General features: G+C 51.4%; 2 protein-coding genes; one reads left to right on the top strand and one right to left on the bottom strand.

The window, feature by feature from the left end:
- Positions 1 to 9,595: 9,595 nt before the first annotated feature.
- CHC_T00003122001 (hypothetical protein) lies at positions 9,596 to 9,795 on the bottom strand. XM_005714184.1 is given in 2 exon segments: positions 9,596 to 9,657; positions 9,658 to 9,795. The coding sequence occupies 1 exon segment, from the start codon at positions 9,793 to 9,795 to the stop codon at positions 9,658 to 9,660; it is 138 nt and encodes a 45-aa protein (XP_005714241.1). The 3' UTR covers positions 9,596 to 9,657.
- Positions 9,796 to 14,836: 5,041 nt separating this feature from the next.
- CHC_T00003121001 (hypothetical protein) lies at positions 14,837 to 15,463 on the top strand. The gene has a single exon (XM_005714183.1). The coding sequence runs from the start codon at positions 14,837 to 14,839 to the stop codon at positions 15,461 to 15,463; it is 627 nt and encodes a 208-aa protein (XP_005714240.1).
- The last annotated feature ends 4,782 nt before the right edge of the window (positions 15,464 to 20,245 follow it).

The following is a 20,245-nucleotide window of genomic DNA, read 5'->3' as shown; positions in this document are numbered from 1 at the left end:
CATCAGGCCAAATTCCAGCACACGTTTCATCACATCAGCCCCATATCCCACCCGGACCAACTGTTCGGGGTCGGTCTGTTCCTCTTTGTTCGCGAAGGCTTGTAACAAGTCCTTGACTGAGAGGGTCAGGGTGGGGGACGCATACCCATAGCTGATATGATACCGCGACACTGCCGAGACGTATTGCGGCGCTGAGGCAGCACTCACCCTTCCCTCGAGTGACAGGTAGCCAATGTATACGAGAACATCTCCTTCTTCCGCCGGCAGTGGCAACCTTAGCTCCTCATCGCAGAAAGCCAGCCATTTACAAATCTGAGTCGATCGGGTCGTCCACGTGCGCTTCCTCCAACCCAAGTTGGCCAACAGCGACGCTGCCTCCTCCACGCCCCCAGTAGGCGTATCCGTACCCGCTCTTGACAACACCGAAGCAACAATCCCCTCCTTCCTACTCTCCCCTATCCGATCTGTGCCACAACCATCGGCCAAGCGTCCCCCTTGCCCTCTCTGCCGACCAGCAGCGCAGAATCGGCGCCTGGGTGCTGACCTGAACGCGACACGCTAACGCGCGCAAGCGCGCGTACCATGCTTGCGCCGGCCAATTCGGAGCCAACAGGACACCCCGACCACCCTCCGCCTCGATTTTGCGAACCACCACCGGCAGCAGGTCGAAGGGCGGATTCTATAGCCCCCCCTTCCCGTCTCCCCAATCCTCTTGCATCTGCGTCTATAGGTGCTTCCGAAGCGCCACCATGGTCTCCCCCAGCGGCCGGTCCTTGAACTCCACGTGATCCACACCATATTCCGCCTGTATGGATTGTAACAATTCCGAAGTTGCGCGAACATCGCCCGGGTCCTACGTGCGGGACAGCGTGTCAGCGAAGCGGTTGACGGCGGACAGAATCCAACGCGCCTCCAGGCGCAAGCCCAATACTCGCAGGAGAGCTTCCAACTTCCGCAGTTACGTCATCATCTCCTTCGACGCCGAAACCATCGCGTTGAGGATGTAGACAACGGCCTGGTTGTACTCGTGCAACAGGATTCGTCGCACCCGGGGGTTGGATACGTAGTGGGCAAAGTGTCGGTACAACAGGAGTCGGACGGCTTTCAACTCTCGCAAAGTAATCGACTGCGCTCGATCGTCCGCCTTCCAGAAACCGCGACCCTCCCACAAACCCCGCAATCCTTGCTCCATATCGAATCCCAACGTGCCGCTGTAGCCCACATCCGCTGCGTCGCTGTGCATCGCCAGGTGCGGGTCGCGTCGCACGAGATCGCGTCCTTCCCCCTGGTTAATGAAAGCCAATAACGAAGGTCCCTGAGCGACTGCCGACTCAACCGCACCTTCCCACCTCTCTCCCCCAACTGAGTGGTGTCGGCGTCTCGCCCCCTCATCTGACCGGCTCCTTGGGATACTCTTTTGTCGCCATCCATCAAGCCTGATACCATGCCGTGGCTCCGCCCCCTCACCCCCGTGCGCTTTGCGCGTCGTCGTTGCGGATAAGTTTCAGGCAGCACCACCTGGAGCTTGCGGGCTTGCTCCGGGATGCCACCTTCTAATTTGATCCTTGCTCCTTGCGTCCCGCGAGAGACATGTCCAAGTGTGGAGCGCGTGTAAAAACGGGCGAAGGGTACCGCGAGCGACAATGAAACGCACACGCCGCAGAAATGCCTTAGCGACCTGACCGACACCAACTGTCTGTTCCTCTGAGCCAACAACAAGATCCTCTTCCCCAGCGCACGCACCTTCCTTACCTTGGAATCCGACACATAGACTTTCATCGCTTCCGTGTCCATGTGCATCCCTAGGTGATCCAGCTGGCGACTCCCTTCCCAACAACCCTTCGTTCCGTGGCGCACAATACCCAAACTTCCAAACAGCGCCGAGAGCCGCTTCCGCGCCCTTTTGAAATCCTCCAGTGTAGAACGGCGCCCATACCGACAAGGTGCAACCAAAAAGTCGGCGATATACGGCAGCACCTTGTAGCCGAATTTCTCCCGCATGTGGCGCACCAGAGGGCGGAACAACTTCGTGAACCACAGCACAGAGCGTCCCCATCCAAAGTGGAGAGCGACGCAACGGTAGAAACAACCCCCGTAGCGGAACACGAAGAAGTTACGAATGTCCGGATGCAAGTAAAAGTGCCGGTATCCCCTCTGCACATCCCATGACATCAACATGTCGTCCTTCTGAATGTCCGCCGCGAACGAGGGAATTGTCTCCATCTTGATGCTCCCCCTCGGCCAGTGCTTGCTCTGCCGGTGGAAGTTGATGACAAACCTCCCCTTCCGTTCCGCCCCCTCCCCTTGCCACACAACAAACGCCGACGAAACCGGTTTCGTTTTTTTGGCCGCGGGAAAGATGGCCATCTTTCCCGCGGCCAAAATTCCCTGCGCATCTTCCCACCCAATCTTCTCGTACACACCTTGCAAACATCCTTCCTCCAAGTCCTTCGTCGCAAATGCCGTGTCTTCTTCCGTCTGTGGGAGTTCCGACAGCATCAATCCATCCGTAAACGGCTTCTCGGGCATGTCTCGGATACCGTATCGCACCGCCCGGACGAGATAGTCCGACGCCTTGAGCTCCGATGACCATACTTCGGTCCTCGTAGTCGTCCCTCGCCGCAAAGGTAGTCCCCCAGCCACCTTTGCTTCTGCTTTGCTCTTTAGGGCGCCCGTCACTCTGACTGGGCGGGCCCTCGGGGCACACCCCCATCCCCATAGCCGCGTCCGCTCGCCGTCTCCAATCTTGCATTGGCGAGCTGCTTTGCGGCCTCAATCTCCAACTTAGATGTGGGGGCCTCCCGTGCAGTACGGTAAGATTCGGAGAACACCCCATGCTGTCCCTGTTCGACAAGAAAGGACATCTGTATTGCCCTCTTAACTCCTTGATCTGTCAGATCCAGGAAGTACTGGGCGCACATCGACAGTACCTCCAACGCAGCCTTGAACGAGTTCTGCGCCAAAGCCAACCTCCTCCTGAGATCTTGCAGGTCTCCATCTTGTGCCTTAGACACTTCCAACGCAGCCAAGCCAAGCTCCGCCCACACTCCTGCCGCGTTGATGTACTCTCATTCTTTCGCGGATCGTCGGTCCTTAGACCACAGCTCGGAGAGGAATGCATCTGGGGGCTTAAAGTACCCCACATGGGTTACCGGCACGTGCGGCCCCCTTTCAAACACACTCCCCACGCCAACCAACTTGAGAGAATTCAATTCCATGACGACAGCGCCGTAATCATGACGTTCCGGCTTTGCAGCCGCCCACGCGGCCTGCACCGCCACCCCCACCGTAGGGGGGAGCCCGCCGTCGTGGTTGTCGGCCATTGGATTCTCTTTAGCACGCTGTGTGTGCTACGCAGAATGTGTCACCGCCAGAGGAGTGGAGGGGGAATTTCTCAGAAAGAGAAATAGACATGCCTCAGAACGGAGACGGTGACCTCGGAGAAGGGCTTATAAGTGGAACAGCGACGGCGACGCTCGGCATACTGTCATTACACTGTCAAGGCCGCTCGCTACTCCACGGATGACTCTTCACTTGACGGATCGCCTCGTCGGTTGCGAAACTCCTCAACAACCACTGTACGGTCTCCGGCCAAACGGATATCTTTCCGTGATGGGCCCCGGTCGTCTGAGACATTTTTTTCTGTTAGTTTGTGATGAATCGTAATCCTCATGGGGTGGCTTTATTCGTCGTCGCCGTCGCTCCTATTAAATACTGTTGTGGACAGACTGTGATATGGACAGTCTGTCCTTGCGGTCCGTTACACGAGTACACTTCAGCGTCTGATGAAAAGAGTTGCGGTCCGTCAGTCCCGGAGGACGCTGATGGGAGCTCGTGGATGTGGAGCTGGGGTGTTCCTGTGGGTCATGGCTGCGGGGAGGGCTCAGTTGTAATATTTGCCAAAGCTCTTGGAAGCGGATGGGGCCTAGTGCTTTGGTAAAGAGGTCTGCTGGGTTGTGCGCTGACGGGATGTGTTGTGGTACGATGTTGGCGCGTTGGATGTGGTGTTGCAGATGGTGGAGTCGTACATCGATGAGCTTGCGTCGGCGCGTGGGGCGGAATTTTCTGGTAGCTGGATTGTTGATTTGTTGTCGATGAAGATCGTTGTCGGATGTTTTTGTTTTTGGAGCATGTCGCGGAGCAGTCTGCGTAGCCAGAGCGTCTGATGAGCAGCTAGCGAGGCAGCTACGTACTCCGCCTCACAGGTTGATAGTGCGACAATGGCTTTTGGAGAAGATGTCCATGCGATGGGGGAGTGGCCGACTGTGTGTATGATTCCTTTTTGTGACTTGCGGCTTTTTGCATTGGCGTAATCGGCATCGTTGTACGTGCGCAAGCAGAGGGGTTGTTCGCGTGATATGTTATTGCGTTGCTGGCGGTACTCTTTAGGTATCGGAGTAGCCATTTGAAGGCGTGCCAGTGGGCTTGGTGGGGTTGTTTGCTGTGGAGAGTGAGGGAGTTTGTGGTGTGATAAAAGTCGTATCTGGTACTGTCGACGACGTATCGAAGTTCTCCGAGGATGGATCGGTAGTGACTTGCCGGAGCGTGTGGGAAGGGGCGGATTGGTCTTCGATGTTTTTGTTGGGTTTCTGTGGTGCGGGGGTAGTTTTGGGGTTCCAGTCTGCCATTTTATGCTTTTTGAGGATGTTCTCAATTGTCGGTTGTTGGGACATGTGGATGCGGCCCTGTGCATCTCTGGTGATTTTCCAGTCTAGGTAGGACTTGGGGAAGCCCATGTTCTTGATTTTTGTATTTTGTTTGCAGGCTGGTGAGTAGATTGTCAATGAGGGCTGCTGAGATGCTGTTACAAGAAAGTCGTCCATGCTGACGGTGACTAGCAGAGAGCCGTTGGGTGTTCTTTTGGTAAACAGGCAGGGGTCGCTGTCGCATTGGTGATATCCGTGGCGAGATAGATGCTTTCGCAAACCTGTGGTGTAGCGGTGGCCGGCAGAGCGGCCCCTGTAGAGATTTCCGATGAGTTGTCCTGCTAGATGTGGGTGCTTCATTGTGCCGTCGAATTGCGGGTGCTGGCGCACGTAGACGGAGAATTTTGGGTCGTGTGTGTCGTGTAAGGATGCTGCTGTAATGGCCATGCATTGGACGGGCCATCTGTGCTCCGCCGCTAAGGCGAGCAATGTTCGTACTGAGGTCTTTTCTGCCATGAAGGTGGACGTTTGCTTGGGGTCGAAGTGTTGACCCGGCTTCATGCGATCGCCGTGTATGGAGCAGAGTGCGTTGCGTTTGTCGAATTTGCCGTGTGGCGTGCGCTTGTAGCGGTAGGTCATGGTCAGGGGGATCAGGGTTGTGTTGGGGGGGACTTGGTTTCGGGGTATCCATTTGATCGTCCTCTGCTTGTCGAGTGTGTCTAACTCGTCATTGTGTGCGGTTTCCCATTGTTCCGCGTCGGGGTACTGTCTGGCTGCATTGAGGTGGCGAGGCGCTGGTGTCGTAGATTAGACTGTTTTGGGCGGTGGTGGGTTGCGTGCCGCGCCGGGGGAAGGTTTGCGCGTGCGTGCGCTTGCCGTTTTTGTTTTGAATGCAAAACTTGACGTGAATGTGGGGTCCTGATGTCTCGTGTATGGCTTGAAGTCTATTGCGCGTATGACTCGGTAGCGCTGGCTTCGGATTGCTATTGTCATTATGTGGGTTTCCGAGATTAGGTACATGTATCGCCCCGGCTCGCTTCTTCCTTGGAGTTTTTTTGGGAGCGGGGATCGGTGCAGTGCCATTTTGCCCGAATGCGAAGATGTGCGTCATGCGGGCTCGTCGTCCGTGCCATAGTGTCCATGGGCTCTCTTGTGTCGCGCTGTATCTCATTATGTTATATTTAAATGCGGCCTCACGCACAGCGTCCTCCCATAATTGGGGTAGTAGTGAGGCGTGATGGAGAGCGGCGCAGGCGCTAGAGAAGAGTGTTTTGTTAATTCTTTCGGCTATAGAATATTACTGGGGTTGGTGTGGCGTGTTGGTGATGTGTTGTATGCCGTGGGCGTTGTACGTCGCTTTGGCGGGCGCTGAGGGGAACTACTTGGCGTTGTCGGTTCTGTACGCTCGGGGGAGTTTCCGTTGCCGAGAAAGTGTGTGAAACAGTCGCGGTATTATGTCAATGACTTCCTGTCGTCGCTTAATGTAGTATGTGACGAGGTACCGGCTGGCTGTGTCGATGCATGTGAATATGTGTACATTGCCGTCGGTGGAGGGTGGCGTGATGGGACCACACGTGTCTGAGCTGAGCTGTTCCGAGATGTTCTGTGAGTGGCAGGTTCGTTGGTGCAGTCGGGGTTGTTGGCGCGCGTGGGCGCATGAGGAGCAGCTGATGGGGGGAGGGGCGCCTTGAAGGCTGCGGGGGAGGTTCGGAAATGTGCCCTCTTTCGCCATGCGCTGAAGTGCCTTGGGGGGCCGTGGTTTAGGGCGATGTGCCACTCGTATGCCTTAGCTGTGGTGAGTGTAATTTTTTGCGGTGTGTGCGGGTTGTGGTGTTGGAAGTGCTGTATGCGCGAGGCTCAGCGCGTTGTTGGTGTGCGGCTCGGGAGCAAGCCCGGTTTTGTGGGGGGTGCTGTTGTTTTCGTATTTTTCCGGTGGGTCGGGGCTGCTTGGCTGCCTCTCTTTCGGTGATGTTTCTGCGGAATGTGCGTGCGCTCCTTGCCGTCTGGTTGATGGTGAGTTTGCGCGGTGTCCAAGCGTAGGCGTGGAGCTTGGAGTTCCATGGAGCTGTTCCTATGACTGTGTTGTTGTCGTCTCGTATGATAGCCTTTGCTTTGGTGAATGCGATGGTACATTTTAGTGATGCGATATCGTGTACTGAGACTAGTGTGTATGGGATTGGGGGGCTGTGTACGGCCCTCAGTCGTAGTGGATGGCCTGTATTCGTATAGCTCTGGATGGTGTCGCATGTGTGCAGGATGTGACATGGTTAGTGGCGGGGACTGATTGTTGTGATTGTGTGAGACGTTTCATGTTGGGTAGGGGTTGGGCTGTGTGCGTGGAGTGGGCGGCGGAGTCGAGGATGAACGTACCCTCTGCTGTGTGGTAACCTTCCTCTTCGGTGTCCGTGTCATGTGCATGTAGATCGATGTGTGACGAGGCGATGTTGTCCTGTGTGACACGGGCCTTGGCCCGCGTGCTCTTGATTGGAGCCCGTCTCAGGTGGGGGTGTGTACGGTCTCGGCACTCGGTTTCGGAGTGTTGGGGGCGCCTTATACATTTTGATATGTGGTGTTGGCATGGGTTGGGGTGGTGTGGTGGGGGCCGGCGAATAGTTCGCCTTTGTGCACGCCAAGTGGGGGGCGTGTGGTACGGCCGGGCTTGTGGCGTGGTGTGTTGCCATGAGGTGGTGGGTTGGATCGCATTGCGGTAATTTTGGATGCAATTAAATTTGTGGACAAAGTCTTTGGTGTCCTTGGGTTGCAGTGATAGCAGTTGGAGGCCAATGTCCGCTGTGGCGGGATTTTTTGAGTCCTTCGACCATGAAGTCGACGGTAGTTGAGGGGTTGGCGATTTACGGAAATCTTGCTGCGATCATCTGTGCACGGATGTGTCCGTGTCTTTTCACGTACTCGAATATTGACTGGCCTGGATCGATGTTACATTGTTCGGCGAGTTGCTTGAGATAAAAGTGATCGCTGACGTTGGTTGTGTCGAGGTGGGTCTTGAGCTTTTGGAATATGTCGTGCGGGGTTGGCTGCTGAGGCGCAGGTTGATTATTTCTGTCGGTATGGTGGCTAGCATTTTGCCGGTGAGAGGGTGCTTTGGCGTGCATGTGAGCCTTGCGGTCTTGTTCATTGTCGGGAAGCGTTAGGTTGCTGTCAACGTGATATATGGCGTCGTTGTTGTACGCTGCGGATCGGAGAGCGAGGAGCCATGGTCCATAGTTGGATCGATCAAGTTTTGGCATGTCTTTGAGATCCATGGTAGACGTGTGAGGGGTTGTAATGGGGCGGGGACGGATGTAGAGGAGTGCTGCGGGGTGCAGTGGGGAAGGGGGTGATGAGGATTCGGTTCGGATTTGCCGTGGGAGCGGGGATGGGTTGTCCGTTCCGTCTTGGCGGTGCGCAGGGGGTCGGCGGTTGCTTGGGTTTGCGGTGCCTCTGCATGTGCGTGTAGCGCGATCCAATTTGAAGTCAGGCTGTCAGTGAGTTTTGCAGTTGTGCGAAGCGGGCCATAACCTGAAGAATTGTAATCCTCATTGGGTGGCTTTACTCGTCGTCGCCGTCGCTCCTATTAAATACTGTTGTGGACAGACTGTGATATGAACAGTCTGTCCTTGCGGTCCGTCAGTTTGAACCGAATACAAAGCCCTCACCGCAATGTTTATTTGCTACTGTGGTAAAATTAGCTTCAAGAAAAATGCTTAGTGTGAGTCGCCATTTTCTTTTAAACACCTTTATGTGCATCAAGGAGTTTGTTTGCGCTAGAATAGACGAGCAAATGCTTTACCTGTGGTGACGGCCTTGCTGTTGCAAAGAATACGAGTGAAATCACGCTTTGCGTTGTCTAAAAACATAAAATATCTTTTGTCATCAAAGGAGGACAAACGGTCCAATGGGCACCTCACCAAACTCCTACAAATAACACCTCCACAAAGTCCATCTGTGAACCCCGGGACTGTCTGAGCGGTCAGACAGTCCCGGGGTTCACAGATGCCGCACACACACAATTCACCAATGCACTTCATGGGTGTCCGACTGCACAGGACAGCCTGTCATTAGAGAGGATATATATAGAATAACGCGACGACGAGTAGAGGCGAGGAGGTCATTGGACCCGTGTTCACACAGTACAGGCGGTACAGTATAGCAGCCGGAACCGTGTGACACGTGGCACTTTTCGTGTTCGTGCGTCTGGGCCTGCACTAATGGGAGGGTGGGACAAACAAAAGCGGCACTACTGTAATGAGTCCCCTGTACACGAAGCATACCGGGTCACATTGGCACCGGCCTTTCCCCCACTACCACCTCAACCCGTTCTGCACACTCGTTCTGCTCCGCTGTATCGTCCCATGCCGCCATCAATCTCATTGTCCTGTTCCTCGCCTTCACGCTCCCTTTTCTCTATGAGCGTTGCTTCACAGCAATTAGATGTAGAGTTTGTCAAAGCCGGAAGGGGCGAAGGGTCGAGAGAGATTCAGGTATCACCCATGATCAAGTCTCGGGGGATGAAGCGTTTTCAATTTCGAAAGTGGAGAACGCTGAACCCCTAATCCGAAGCGGTTGCGAGCGCGCGTGTCGTGGACGAGAAAGCACAAAATAAATATCCTTTTTGCACAAGTGCGGCATGTGAGAAGCCTCCACCGTAGATGCTGCCAATACGCGTCCACGAGAACAGTGCATTCGTGGAACGACCAGACACTCTAAGTATGCTATACGTCAGGGTTGTCGACAAGGGCATCTCGGTGATGAAAGTTGGGCCGAGAGCATAGTTATACAGAATAAAGTCTCGATAAGCTGCGTACCGGATATGATGAACTGTCTCGGTACCGTGAACCGAAGGATAATGAGGGAGGCGCCACCCCGCTTTTTTGGCCCAGAATCGACGTTTTTGTATTTCTAAGGTGAACCAGACTCTATAGAACGAACTACGCGATACCATGAACATAAAAAATATGAAAAACCCAGAGTTCACTTTATCGAGGCCGAAATGCGCACTAGAAACGAACCATCAACGAATACAGAAGCTATCAATACGTCCTTGCTTCAGATTCATACGTTGAAGTCTCCGTACGCGGCTTTGTTCTTCAAACAGGAGCGATTTGAGGCTCGACGGCAGCCCCGATTGAACTAAGTTCGTGTCCGTCATTATACAATGGAGTTCTTTAGAAAGAGCTTCCAATGCTGCGCGGTACCGACCTAGAGACGGTTTGCGTCCTGTTTGCCCTTCCGCGGGAACAGTAGAGGAATCGTCCTCTGCATCTGTATCACCATCAACTTGATCGTGTTCTATGCCGTTAAATGCTCCAAAATCCCCCAATCCCAGATCGATAGCTTGCCCAAGAGCTGTCTGTTCTGTAACAGGTTCTGCGACAGGAACACTATTTTCCGCAGCCATCAACCGATCAACGCTATCAATATCAACTTTGCCAATCACGCCATTAAAATGCAACTCCCTCAGTTCCCCTGTTAGCAAACACATATCCTCGTCCTCTTCCTCTGCGGTAACGCCAACATTAGAACCGTGATCCTGTATGCCTCCCGTACTGTAGGGCTCTGCCAAGACCGCATCAAGCGGCCGCATCAAGCGCAGCTGATGTCGCACGAGACACAGCTCCATGGGTGTTCTCCATGATAAATTAGGCAGAATGAAAAGAAAGGGAGGCTGAATCACAACGGGAAGAGCTCTGGATGTCCGATTGCGCCCGTCGACGTCGCCCGTCTATACACAGTGTCAGAGGAAGTGACGTTATGTGCCTTGCTGTACCTGTACAACGGCTACACGTGTACATGAGCAGTTCCGCCACTGTGAACTGGCCCGGTAAGGCGAACTCAGTAGGTTGCTCGGAAGCGCCACATTTCGGTTCACCATATCGAGACTTTACTCTGTAGAGAATTAACCGTTCGTTATGTTCAGGTTCGACTTCTGGATCACACGTGGATGCCGTGAAGATTCGTGTTCCGATTACAGTGACTCGCCGTAAACCAGACGCCGTGACAAGGCAGATAGCCAGAGCAGATGCCAGAGCAGATGCCAGAGCAGATAGAAATACTTTTGTATCAATGTACTCTGGGCATGCAAATTAAGCCCCCTCATTGCTCTTTTCTCTTTTAGGATTCCTACAGCGCTCGCGTCTATTCCCGGAACCAAAGCCTACCATTCGGCATGTTACAGCCTACACAACTATGGTCCTTTTTTGCATCTTCTGAATCCATGGTCCTCTTTTAACGAAAAATCAAAATGGTGGTCCTCTTTGTCTGTACAATATGCGAATATCTGCGTTTCCATTTACCCCTTCCCCACTCTCCGCCTCCTCATACTGTACAACATCACATCTACTGCTGTACCCCATAGCTTTCTGGATCTCCTACTGCTACCTCTAATGTTGATGTCGCACCTCCATTGGTAGAGAGACACCTTTCCACTGCTCTGCGATAACCCAGCTACTCCACCACGCCAGTGTGCTGGAAAGCCAAGCCCATTCCATGTGCAACGTTCGTTCCTCCTGACGGGGTCCTATCATGGGCCAGGGCCATGTACTTCTCCTGGATTCGTTTCCGTTGCCATCATAGCACATGCTGCTACACCGGCTGAATACCCCACGTACTCTCATTCAACTTACCTCATCTCGCTCTAGCATCCCTTCAGTACATGGCAAACGCCCTCAATTATACACAGGGAGCAGAAACATGCCTTCTCAAAATATCTTCCACTCCTACAGTCCCTATCCAATATACGAACATTGCCTTTATAAACCTTCACCAACATCACACCCACACTCTCTCGCATGCCGTTACTCGGCGATGCAAGTAAAACTGTACATTTTTCCAGCTGTACTGCATGAACCTCCCGTCATTCCTCTCGGCTTGCGGCATTGCATTTGGAAATGAAAAACGCGACAATGAAGCTATTCTTGTACGCCTTCTGCTTCCATACGGAAATCGCGACATGCGCTCGTTCATACAGTCGCCTGTACTCTCAGGATGACATGTCCAAGCCAGGGTTATTGGCACGTAGCGCATGTGTCAGTCCTCTTCGGACCACATGCACTTGTTCATATTTGAGCTGCGTATAGGCTTTTGGGGTTGCTGAAATACTTCAACAGAAGGGACTGATAAACCCTCCTGCCATAAAATACGCGAAATGGAAAGGGGGCAGGGAATTGTTTGTCTAGACCATTTGTCTGCCACTCCATTGCGAAGACGGTATCTCAAAAGCTGTATAGGCTTATGCCTCTATCTCCTAGTCCTAATTCGCAAGGCCGCTTAGTCACAATCACTACAAAAGGACTCATCAACGACGTTTGCGACAGAGAAACTATCCACTCTATTCAGCTGACAAGAAATACTTCCTCCCAAGAACGCGTTCTTCTTTGAAGCACAAATATTGAACATGATCCGTGTCGTCCTACTTCTTTCCGTGGCGATCACTTTATCATTCTCAAAGGGATACAGGAGCAAGGCCGGGTCTTATAATTTCAATATCGGCGCCATTCGCGGTCAAATCGTCTCCAACGGACCGACTGTCACCCCTATTCAACTATTTTCACCTCCGGATAAGGTTGTGTTCCGTGAGTACAAGAAATGCTCTCGCTCCAGCAATCCTTTCTTCTTTGGACAAAACGTCGTCATTCTTGACATGCCGAGCGGAAAGCGAGTCATGGTCGACACGGGAGCCAGACCCAATCCGTTATTTCCATCCTTTGCAAGAACTGGGAAGTTATTTCGGAACCTTCGGGTTGCAGGAGTACAAGCAAAGACCATAGACGCTGTTGTTCTGACGCATGGACATATAGATCATGTCAACGGGCTCCTGCTAGATGACGGACGGGCTGCTTTTCCAAAGGCGGACGTCTACATAGGTCAGGCAGAGCATAGGTTTTGGACTGCGTCAGAACCGGATCCCAGCGCTAGGATAAAACCCGAGCTTTTTGGTATGTTTAATCCACTCACTTCTTATCCTATTCGCTACTCTGAACCTGATATCTGACCATCTCGATGTAATTTGCAGTGGCTATTGCAACCGTGTATTCCAAGAGCATTGCTCCCTATGTGGCGAAATCTAGATTTCACGTTGTTCCGGGCAAGGCGCTTCCACTAGCTGGACTTCGTTTCTTCCCGACGCCTGGACACAGCCCTGGTCATAACTCTATCGTGGCTTCTGCAGGCAATGACATCTTGGTCATTTCTGGCGATGCATGGGTTTCAAAGGTATGCAGCATATCCGCTTTCCTCGTCCTCGCTACGATACCTACTATTTTGTTGGTCCTGCTTCTCAATCCTTTGCAATATTATAATTCTAACAACATTCTGACGATCCCTCTTTTCTGAATTCATCTCATTCTGTAAAACCTTTTAGCCTGATCAAGTGCGGCACCCATCATGGTCATTTGTCTTTGACTCAGACCCTGACCGCGCCATTCGATCCCGCCGCAGACTCCTAGAAATGGTTGCTAGGAGAAGGTACCCCGTCATTTCTTTTCATGAGTCATTTCCAGGGCTTGGACACGTAAGTGTTTCGAGTGGGCAGTTCGATTGGATACCAGCGACAATGGGTGCCCGTGGAGTAGGTGTGGCTCGAAAATGATAAGGACTTCTTCCCATGTTCAAGAGCTGCTTAATCTCGAGGTCCTTTAAGTTTAAATTCTGTTCGACAGCAATAGGAGGGAATTCTAAAAAATTCTAAATCAACTTTATTGACCAAATCTACGCGGGAAGGGTTCATAATATGATGTATTTTTGCACGTGTCCACGTACCACGAGTGTAGAATCAGCGGTGATGAAGTCGTTGGGCCCCTCCTCGACCCGACTGAATCGTGAAGTACTTGTCCTTGGCAATGAAATCTTGCAAAATGCCGAAAAAGTAGTTTTGAATGCATCGAGAGACTAAAAAAGTAATGCAGATTTAGTACCCAATTGCTTTCTAAAGCTGGTGTTGTTGGTTTCGCAGCTATTTTACACGAAGTTTCAAGGTTGCTTAAAAGCTTCTTTTCCAGGCATTTCTAAAGACGACCAGGAAGAACATGCAACTCTCAAAAAGTTCTTTTCTGGCCCAGGGCAGAATTCAAGTACTGTGGTGGGGATATCTTTTTCCTTCTTGTGGAGGAAGCGCAAGTCGAGAAAAAAAAAGTCAAAAAGTGTCCCCATATGAGAACAACTGTCCGATAGATACTAGAGTGAACAATTAGTAAGACAAGGTCGGAATACAAGCCATTCAAACTCTTTCCTAGAAAACTTCCTTTTCTAGAGGAATGAACATAATAGTTGTCCTGTGAGCAATTACATTGCGAGGCGGTCGTGACCAAAAAGAATAAAGTGAAAACCATGAAACATAAAAGTATATGTACTGTGCAGTACGCATATGTTGGGGCTGAAGAAACTGGCGTTGTCGTTAATTGCAAACCTTGCGAAGAATCGATGGGTTTTAAGCCTCTTTCGTGCGTATATTTTCTGCAAGCGGCCGTTAAGGCACCGGTGCCAATAGAAGGCATAGCAGTTGAAAGGCTTTCACAAAGATTTTGCAAAGCCAGAAGAGTTGAATTAGTATTAAAATTGTTCACCTTAATTTCGCAGTGGTTTTTTCTCACTAATCCTGTCTAGTCTTGGTATGTAAGATCTCCACAGAGTGGTACCGAAACTTGTTCCTCTCTTTCGTATATAAAGATTACTCAATGCTTGTTTCGAGACTCTGACTTCTCTCATCTCAACAAAATTACTCGATATTCAAAATGATGATTGCAACTATTGATCATGTAAGCAAGCCTAGAGGCAACCTTCGCAGACAAATTCGCAATGCTGCACATGAACTTCGACTAGTTCCAGAAATGCTTGCCAAATTTTTCTCACTCGCTGTTCAAGTTGGAAGGGGTTTCCCCAAACCGCACATTGCGTGTGAGCAAGATTGCGTCGGCTTAGTTATCAAAAACCGATGGGAGCTGGGGACGGTGATTGGACGCGGTTCTTTTGGTACAGCCTATGAGGCACGCGACATTAATACAGGCCGTATGTGCGTTGTTAAGATAGAACCGGAACGGACCTCCAGCGGGTTTAAGAGTGAAGTCGAGGTTTTTGAAAAGCTGGGGACAGTCCCAAAGCCTATTTGCGGGATCCCACAAGTATATGACTATGGGTCGGATCAAAAGATGAACTTTATTGCCATGGAAAAACTCGGCGATTCTTTAGAAAAAATGATGAGAAATGGGCGATATTTTTCAGCGAAATCCATTCTCAAGTTCGGGATCCAGGCAATCCAAAGGATCAGGGCTCTTCATGAACTAGGATACGTTCATAGTGATATTAAGCCGGAAAACTTTTTGATCGGAGACACGGACCCCAACTGCATATATTTGATCGACTTTGGTCTTTCAAGGCAATTTATAAACACAACGACTGGCGAGTTTAGAAGTCCGTATCAGCCAAAGTATCGTGGAACGGCAGCGTACTGCTCTCTATTCGTGAACATGGGATACGAGCATGCGCGGCGAGATGATTTAATCAGTTTAGGGCATACAATGATAAGTATATTGGAGAGAAACCAGCTCCCGTGGTTTGGCACTTTGCGGGACTATCTGCGGCTGGTGAGGGAAAGCGATAGCATAGAAAATAGATCTAGACCTCTTCACAAAATCGCCGCTGCAGCGCAAAAAGCGACATCGATAGAAGAACTCTGCCATCGCATGCCAATGATGCAGAGATTCTTTGAATACTTATATGGTTTGAACTACGAAGACAGGCCGGAATACGAATATCTTGAAGGGATCCTTTCCGATGGTCTTGCAAGCTTTGAAGCAGACCTTTCCAACAATCTAATCACATGACCCTTGAAGCAAAAGGATGTGGATCGTGGGAGCTGCAAAATAAACGAATGACAAGTGTATCGTACAATATATCCAGTCTTCCATACTTTCTCCCAACATCTGGAATATCTCCTTTCATTTCGGATCACTGACCAAGTTAAGAAAAATCGCATCGGGATTCATGCACACGTGGACAACCTTTCTCCACGTGTCCAAAATCGCAGAAGGGAAAGAACATTGCCGAATACGCCCTCAGCCAGCAAGCAACCATTCCTCCCACCCCATCCCCTCAAGTGTGTACCCGACCGGGGCTTGTTCTCATATGTATGAGGACTGCGCTGTCCTCATGCAGTATATTTCTTACTGACCCAGAGGGTCACCTTATACTTACATCTGGTTCTCACGAACTGCAGCGTAGTTTGTGAGAACCAGAGCACCAGAACGGCTTTAAAATGTTCTGCAATGATTTTTCAGAAATAGGATTTCTGCATTGCTGTATATCGATTTCTAATTTTTAGTTACTGTACAGGGGGTCCCACGATATAGTGCCATACCGGCACAAACCTGTATATGTGGCACTATTGTAGGGTTGCCACTATACAAAGAGAACCAAAATACGGCCTTTTACTCAGGGGCGTTCTACTACATGGGGGGTCTCTTAATTAGTGCACTTTTAGTTAGTGCACATTGGACTTTAATGCACCCTCTGATAGCTTGGCACGACTTTGTACAGGTGTACACGTATGTTCACGCGAGCACAATGGTCGTCGCCGTCCGTAGAGAGCGGGTTCCATTCTTTTACAGATCCCAGCAACCTCATGCATCTTCGAACAACTAATCACACAATGAGCACAACTGAACCAGTATCCAGGGCGTCAAGAACCCGCCTTACCCTTTTGCAAAAAGAGGAGGTGCTGCGGCGACTTTCACAGGCCTTTGCGCAGGCAGAGCGATATTGTGAGGAGGTGCGTGTTACGGAGGCGTCCTATCATTTACGTCTTGCTAAGCGAGCGTTGAGCCGTGTCTATAATGAACACACGAAGCGTCAGCGACGGCAGACGCTGGTAACGGAACATTTCGTTGCCCCGTAAACTACTTTTAGCGAGCCCCTTAGATACTGCACATTGAAGATAGTGCACATAGAATGCGCATGGCACGGGGGTGCACTAATTGAGGGAGTCGCCTGTAGGTGTTTTTAAAAGTCGGAAATTTGGAAATCGGAAATTGTACAGCAGGGCACTGATTTCCAATTTCCATCTTGGATCCGGTCCAAAACATTTTGGAAACTTTTTACGGACACCCAATCATGTCACACTCACGTGGGGAGTATTAGGTTATAGGCTAGGCGTGCTCGTACAGTGTCGTTCCCTGCTTGATTAACGTACCATGCGTGCTCCCTTTCGCCGTCGTCTGGCTCGGCGGGCTTTCCCGATGCGCATACTGTCAAAGATCGAAAAGCGAAGGCCCACCAGGGAGACAATGCAAGTTTTACTGTCTGCAGTCGTGCAAGCGACCATGAGATGCTGTGTTTTCCGTCGACAAGAGATTACAAACACACGAGAAAGCTTTAATCTCAATGCACATCTAGCAATCTAGCAACTATTGGTGAAGATCTTTTCATAAGATGCGAAGGCGCGGCGCGGCCGGCGCGGCGGAGGCCGAGGCCGAGGTGTCGGGGGCGACGAGGGCGGTGGCGGACAGCGCGCGCTGGTGGTCGGCTGACGTGGCGATGAGGAACGGAGTGTTGGTTTGCAGGGCCGGGGTGCTGTCCTCGAACGGGCGCGGAGGCGCAAACGTGGGGCGCTTGCACAGGCAGACCTTGTGCTCCGAGGCCGCGTGCGAGGAGCAGCGGCGCGACAGCAACCAGCGCCCGACCGCCGACGAGAACCATTCGGACAAACGCGCCGCCGCGTCGAAGAGCGCCGACTGGATCGAGTGCTTGTTCAGCGAGCTCAACGCGCGGCGCTAGTCCTCCGGCACGGGGTGTGGCATGGTAGTGCGGGGGCAGAGGGTGGGGGGCAGAGAGGGATCAAGGAGGGAGGGGGAGGGAGGGTGGAAGGAGCGAGTCAGTGACGTCAGTCACGGTTGGCCGATTTCAGGTCGACAGAGAGGCGAAAAACGCGTGCGATGTGCGCGAGGTTGGCAAAGTGAAGGAGAACGGGACTGGGGGGGACGGGGACGGCACTGGGGAGGAAGGGAAAGAGAGGGGACGGGCATTGTTGACTCTCTTATTTGGCGGGACTTCGATTGCAGTTTCCTCCGTTTCATTTCATTTCGGGGAAATTCCGGATTTCCCCTACACGAAAACAGATTATGGAAAAGTAGAAACACACGTGGCAACGTAGCAGGCGCTTATTGGATATGTGGCGTATGACAAGTTTCCAAATTTCCAAATTTCTTACTTTCCAAAACACCTAGAACGCCCCTCAGGAAGCACAGAAAACCATATTTAAAGGACATTATGATAACCCGTGCCATGGCGTTTCGCATAGCACTAAATCGAGGGCGGCACTACTCAAGCAGCACTATTGCGCGACCCCCCCTATACAGAATTCTCCGTGCGTAAACTCGAAAATATACCTTAAAATAGCAATATTATTGCTATTTCATGCTACAGGGGACCCTACCCATTAGTGCCGCCCCGTGCGAGACCCCAAAAAATAGGCACTATTGGGAGATGGCATTAGTAGGTGACGTCGTCACATCTATTTTCATGCACTCGGTAATTAACGTCTGCCTGCTCCGCGATGGTTCTCTTTGTTTTGCGGTGAGAATCCGCGCTTACCGACCTCAGATACGATAGAGCGTCTGAAACTTGGCATTCAGTCGCCAAAACTCCCACAGCCTAACGAGTCTTTACTTGCAGTGATTTTGGCTTCTTGTTGGCTACGCGGAGTAATGTGGGAGCGGTAGCTTTGATTTTTCGCACTGTGCGCCCTGCGATGCCGAACTGCCGCTTAATTGCTGCGGCACAGTGTCCATTCTCGAGCAGATCTGCAATGTCCAGCTTCTGCGCTATTGTCAGGCGCTTGCTCGTTGCTTTTTTTATTTCCGGAACCGGATCCATAAGGAGGACAAGCCAAGGTCTGTGAACGCTGTTCGGTGAATAGGATCGGGCTTAGAAGCCGCTTTCACATGTTTTCACGCGCGACGGACGGATGGCAGCGTAACACGAGGACCCGTGTGACACGTGGCACTTTTCGTGTTCGTGCGACTGGCCAGCATTACAGTAGTGGGAGGGTGGCATAAGTAAAAGCGGCCCTATGGGCGGGATATCTTCGAAAATGAACCACTTAAAGAATAAGCAGTCTCTGTTTGAAATTTTGGAGAGACTTCCTATGTGAATGGCGCAACAGCCCATGCATGCACAGGCGAATCGTTCAGATAAAATTCCAACTTTTCACGAATGCGCTACTGAAGTTCACGTTGCCATCCACTTAATATTCATGTCACCTCTCGTTCTCTCCCCGACTGCCGGAGTGCATCTTGTTGAAGCAAATGAGTGCAACTGTCAGAAGTAACCTCCATTCTTAAAGTATGCTACCCAATAGCAAGAAAGCGTTTTACGAGGCGTGTTAGGTCACACTATCTGTCGCAGTACTAAAGCAGCTCACATTGCTCCTCACATAGACACTGCTTTGCGTTAAAGGCTTGTTCCATTTATATAGACAGTGAAAAGTCGTTTTCCAAAGCGTTTTGTTCCCCACGAGAAATCTTGAAAAGGCGTTTGACGAACCGCCCATGTTGTGGTGGGATGTGAGGGGGCTGGGCGAATAAATGTACAGCGTAGAAAATCTGCTGTACCCCAACGACAGTAGATGCGTACTACCCCGATCCATGAACATCAACCTCGCTGAAAACCTCGTCTACTACAGTATGCACACTGGCTGGCAACATTTTAGGCGGGGCCGTTTCATGAATGCCACGACATGCGGGGAAAACAATCATGGTCATTTGTACTGGCGAGTCTCTGCGGTGACATCGCAGGATGTTAAGAAAGGATACCTTATCTCTACATCTCGGCGCCGATGCTATGTGGAGAGTATAGTGGCAATAGGCCAATCACTCAGCGAGAGACAAGGTATATATCCCCCCGTCGGGTTACGTCATTTAATTTAACAAAAGAATCGGTACTTGCCCTCATGACTTGGCCTTCAACCCCAACCTAGGTCGCACCAAAGAGATGGCTTGGTATCCCTGCAGCGGCGCATGGATAGTGCCTATCGCCCAGTGGCAGTACTCTCGCTGTCTTTTTCAAAAACTAAAGTTGTGCATCAGTACGGTACCCTTCATGGAAAAAATAGGAGTTCGCCGCCGCAGCATCTTTTTCGGAATGGTGATATGCTGCTGTGGAAGAACTTCCTCATCGAAATGAATCGAAATCTCCATTCTCATAGTTACACTTGTCGGGCATCGAGCGTGCGACATGTTGCTGCACAACAAAAAAAAACCCTTGTCGGCAACCTCGTCCGTAGGAAGTTTCGAAAGTGCGTGGAACTTCAAGCATCCAGATGCAGCCCCGTGAGCCTGATATAAATTGCAGTACAAACCCAAGGCCTGTCCAGATTCCCCACCCCTCCCTCCCCCCCCTCCCCCCCCTCCCCACCCCCGCCCCACTCCACCTTCGAATATCGCAACACCGCTTCCTCCCTCTACTCCAGCTCACGAAAACATGAACTGCAGCTTCTCTCAAACCAACGCGGCCTTCTCCTTCCCAATATTTTCCCAAATTCTAATTATTTCCCTCTTTATCCTACTTTTCTTACATCTCTTCACCCACACAAAACTCACCCCCAACTTCTT

The sequence above is a fragment of the Chondrus crispus genome, genomic scaffold (genome assembly GCF_000350225.1).
Source record: "Chondrus crispus Stackhouse genomic scaffold, scaffold_174, whole genome shotgun sequence".
In the NCBI taxonomy this organism is placed as follows: Eukaryota; Rhodophyta; class Florideophyceae; order Gigartinales; family Gigartinaceae; genus Chondrus; species Chondrus crispus.
The sequence above is the reverse complement of the archived record's forward strand: the minus strand, read 5'-3'. Positions and strand labels throughout refer to the sequence as shown.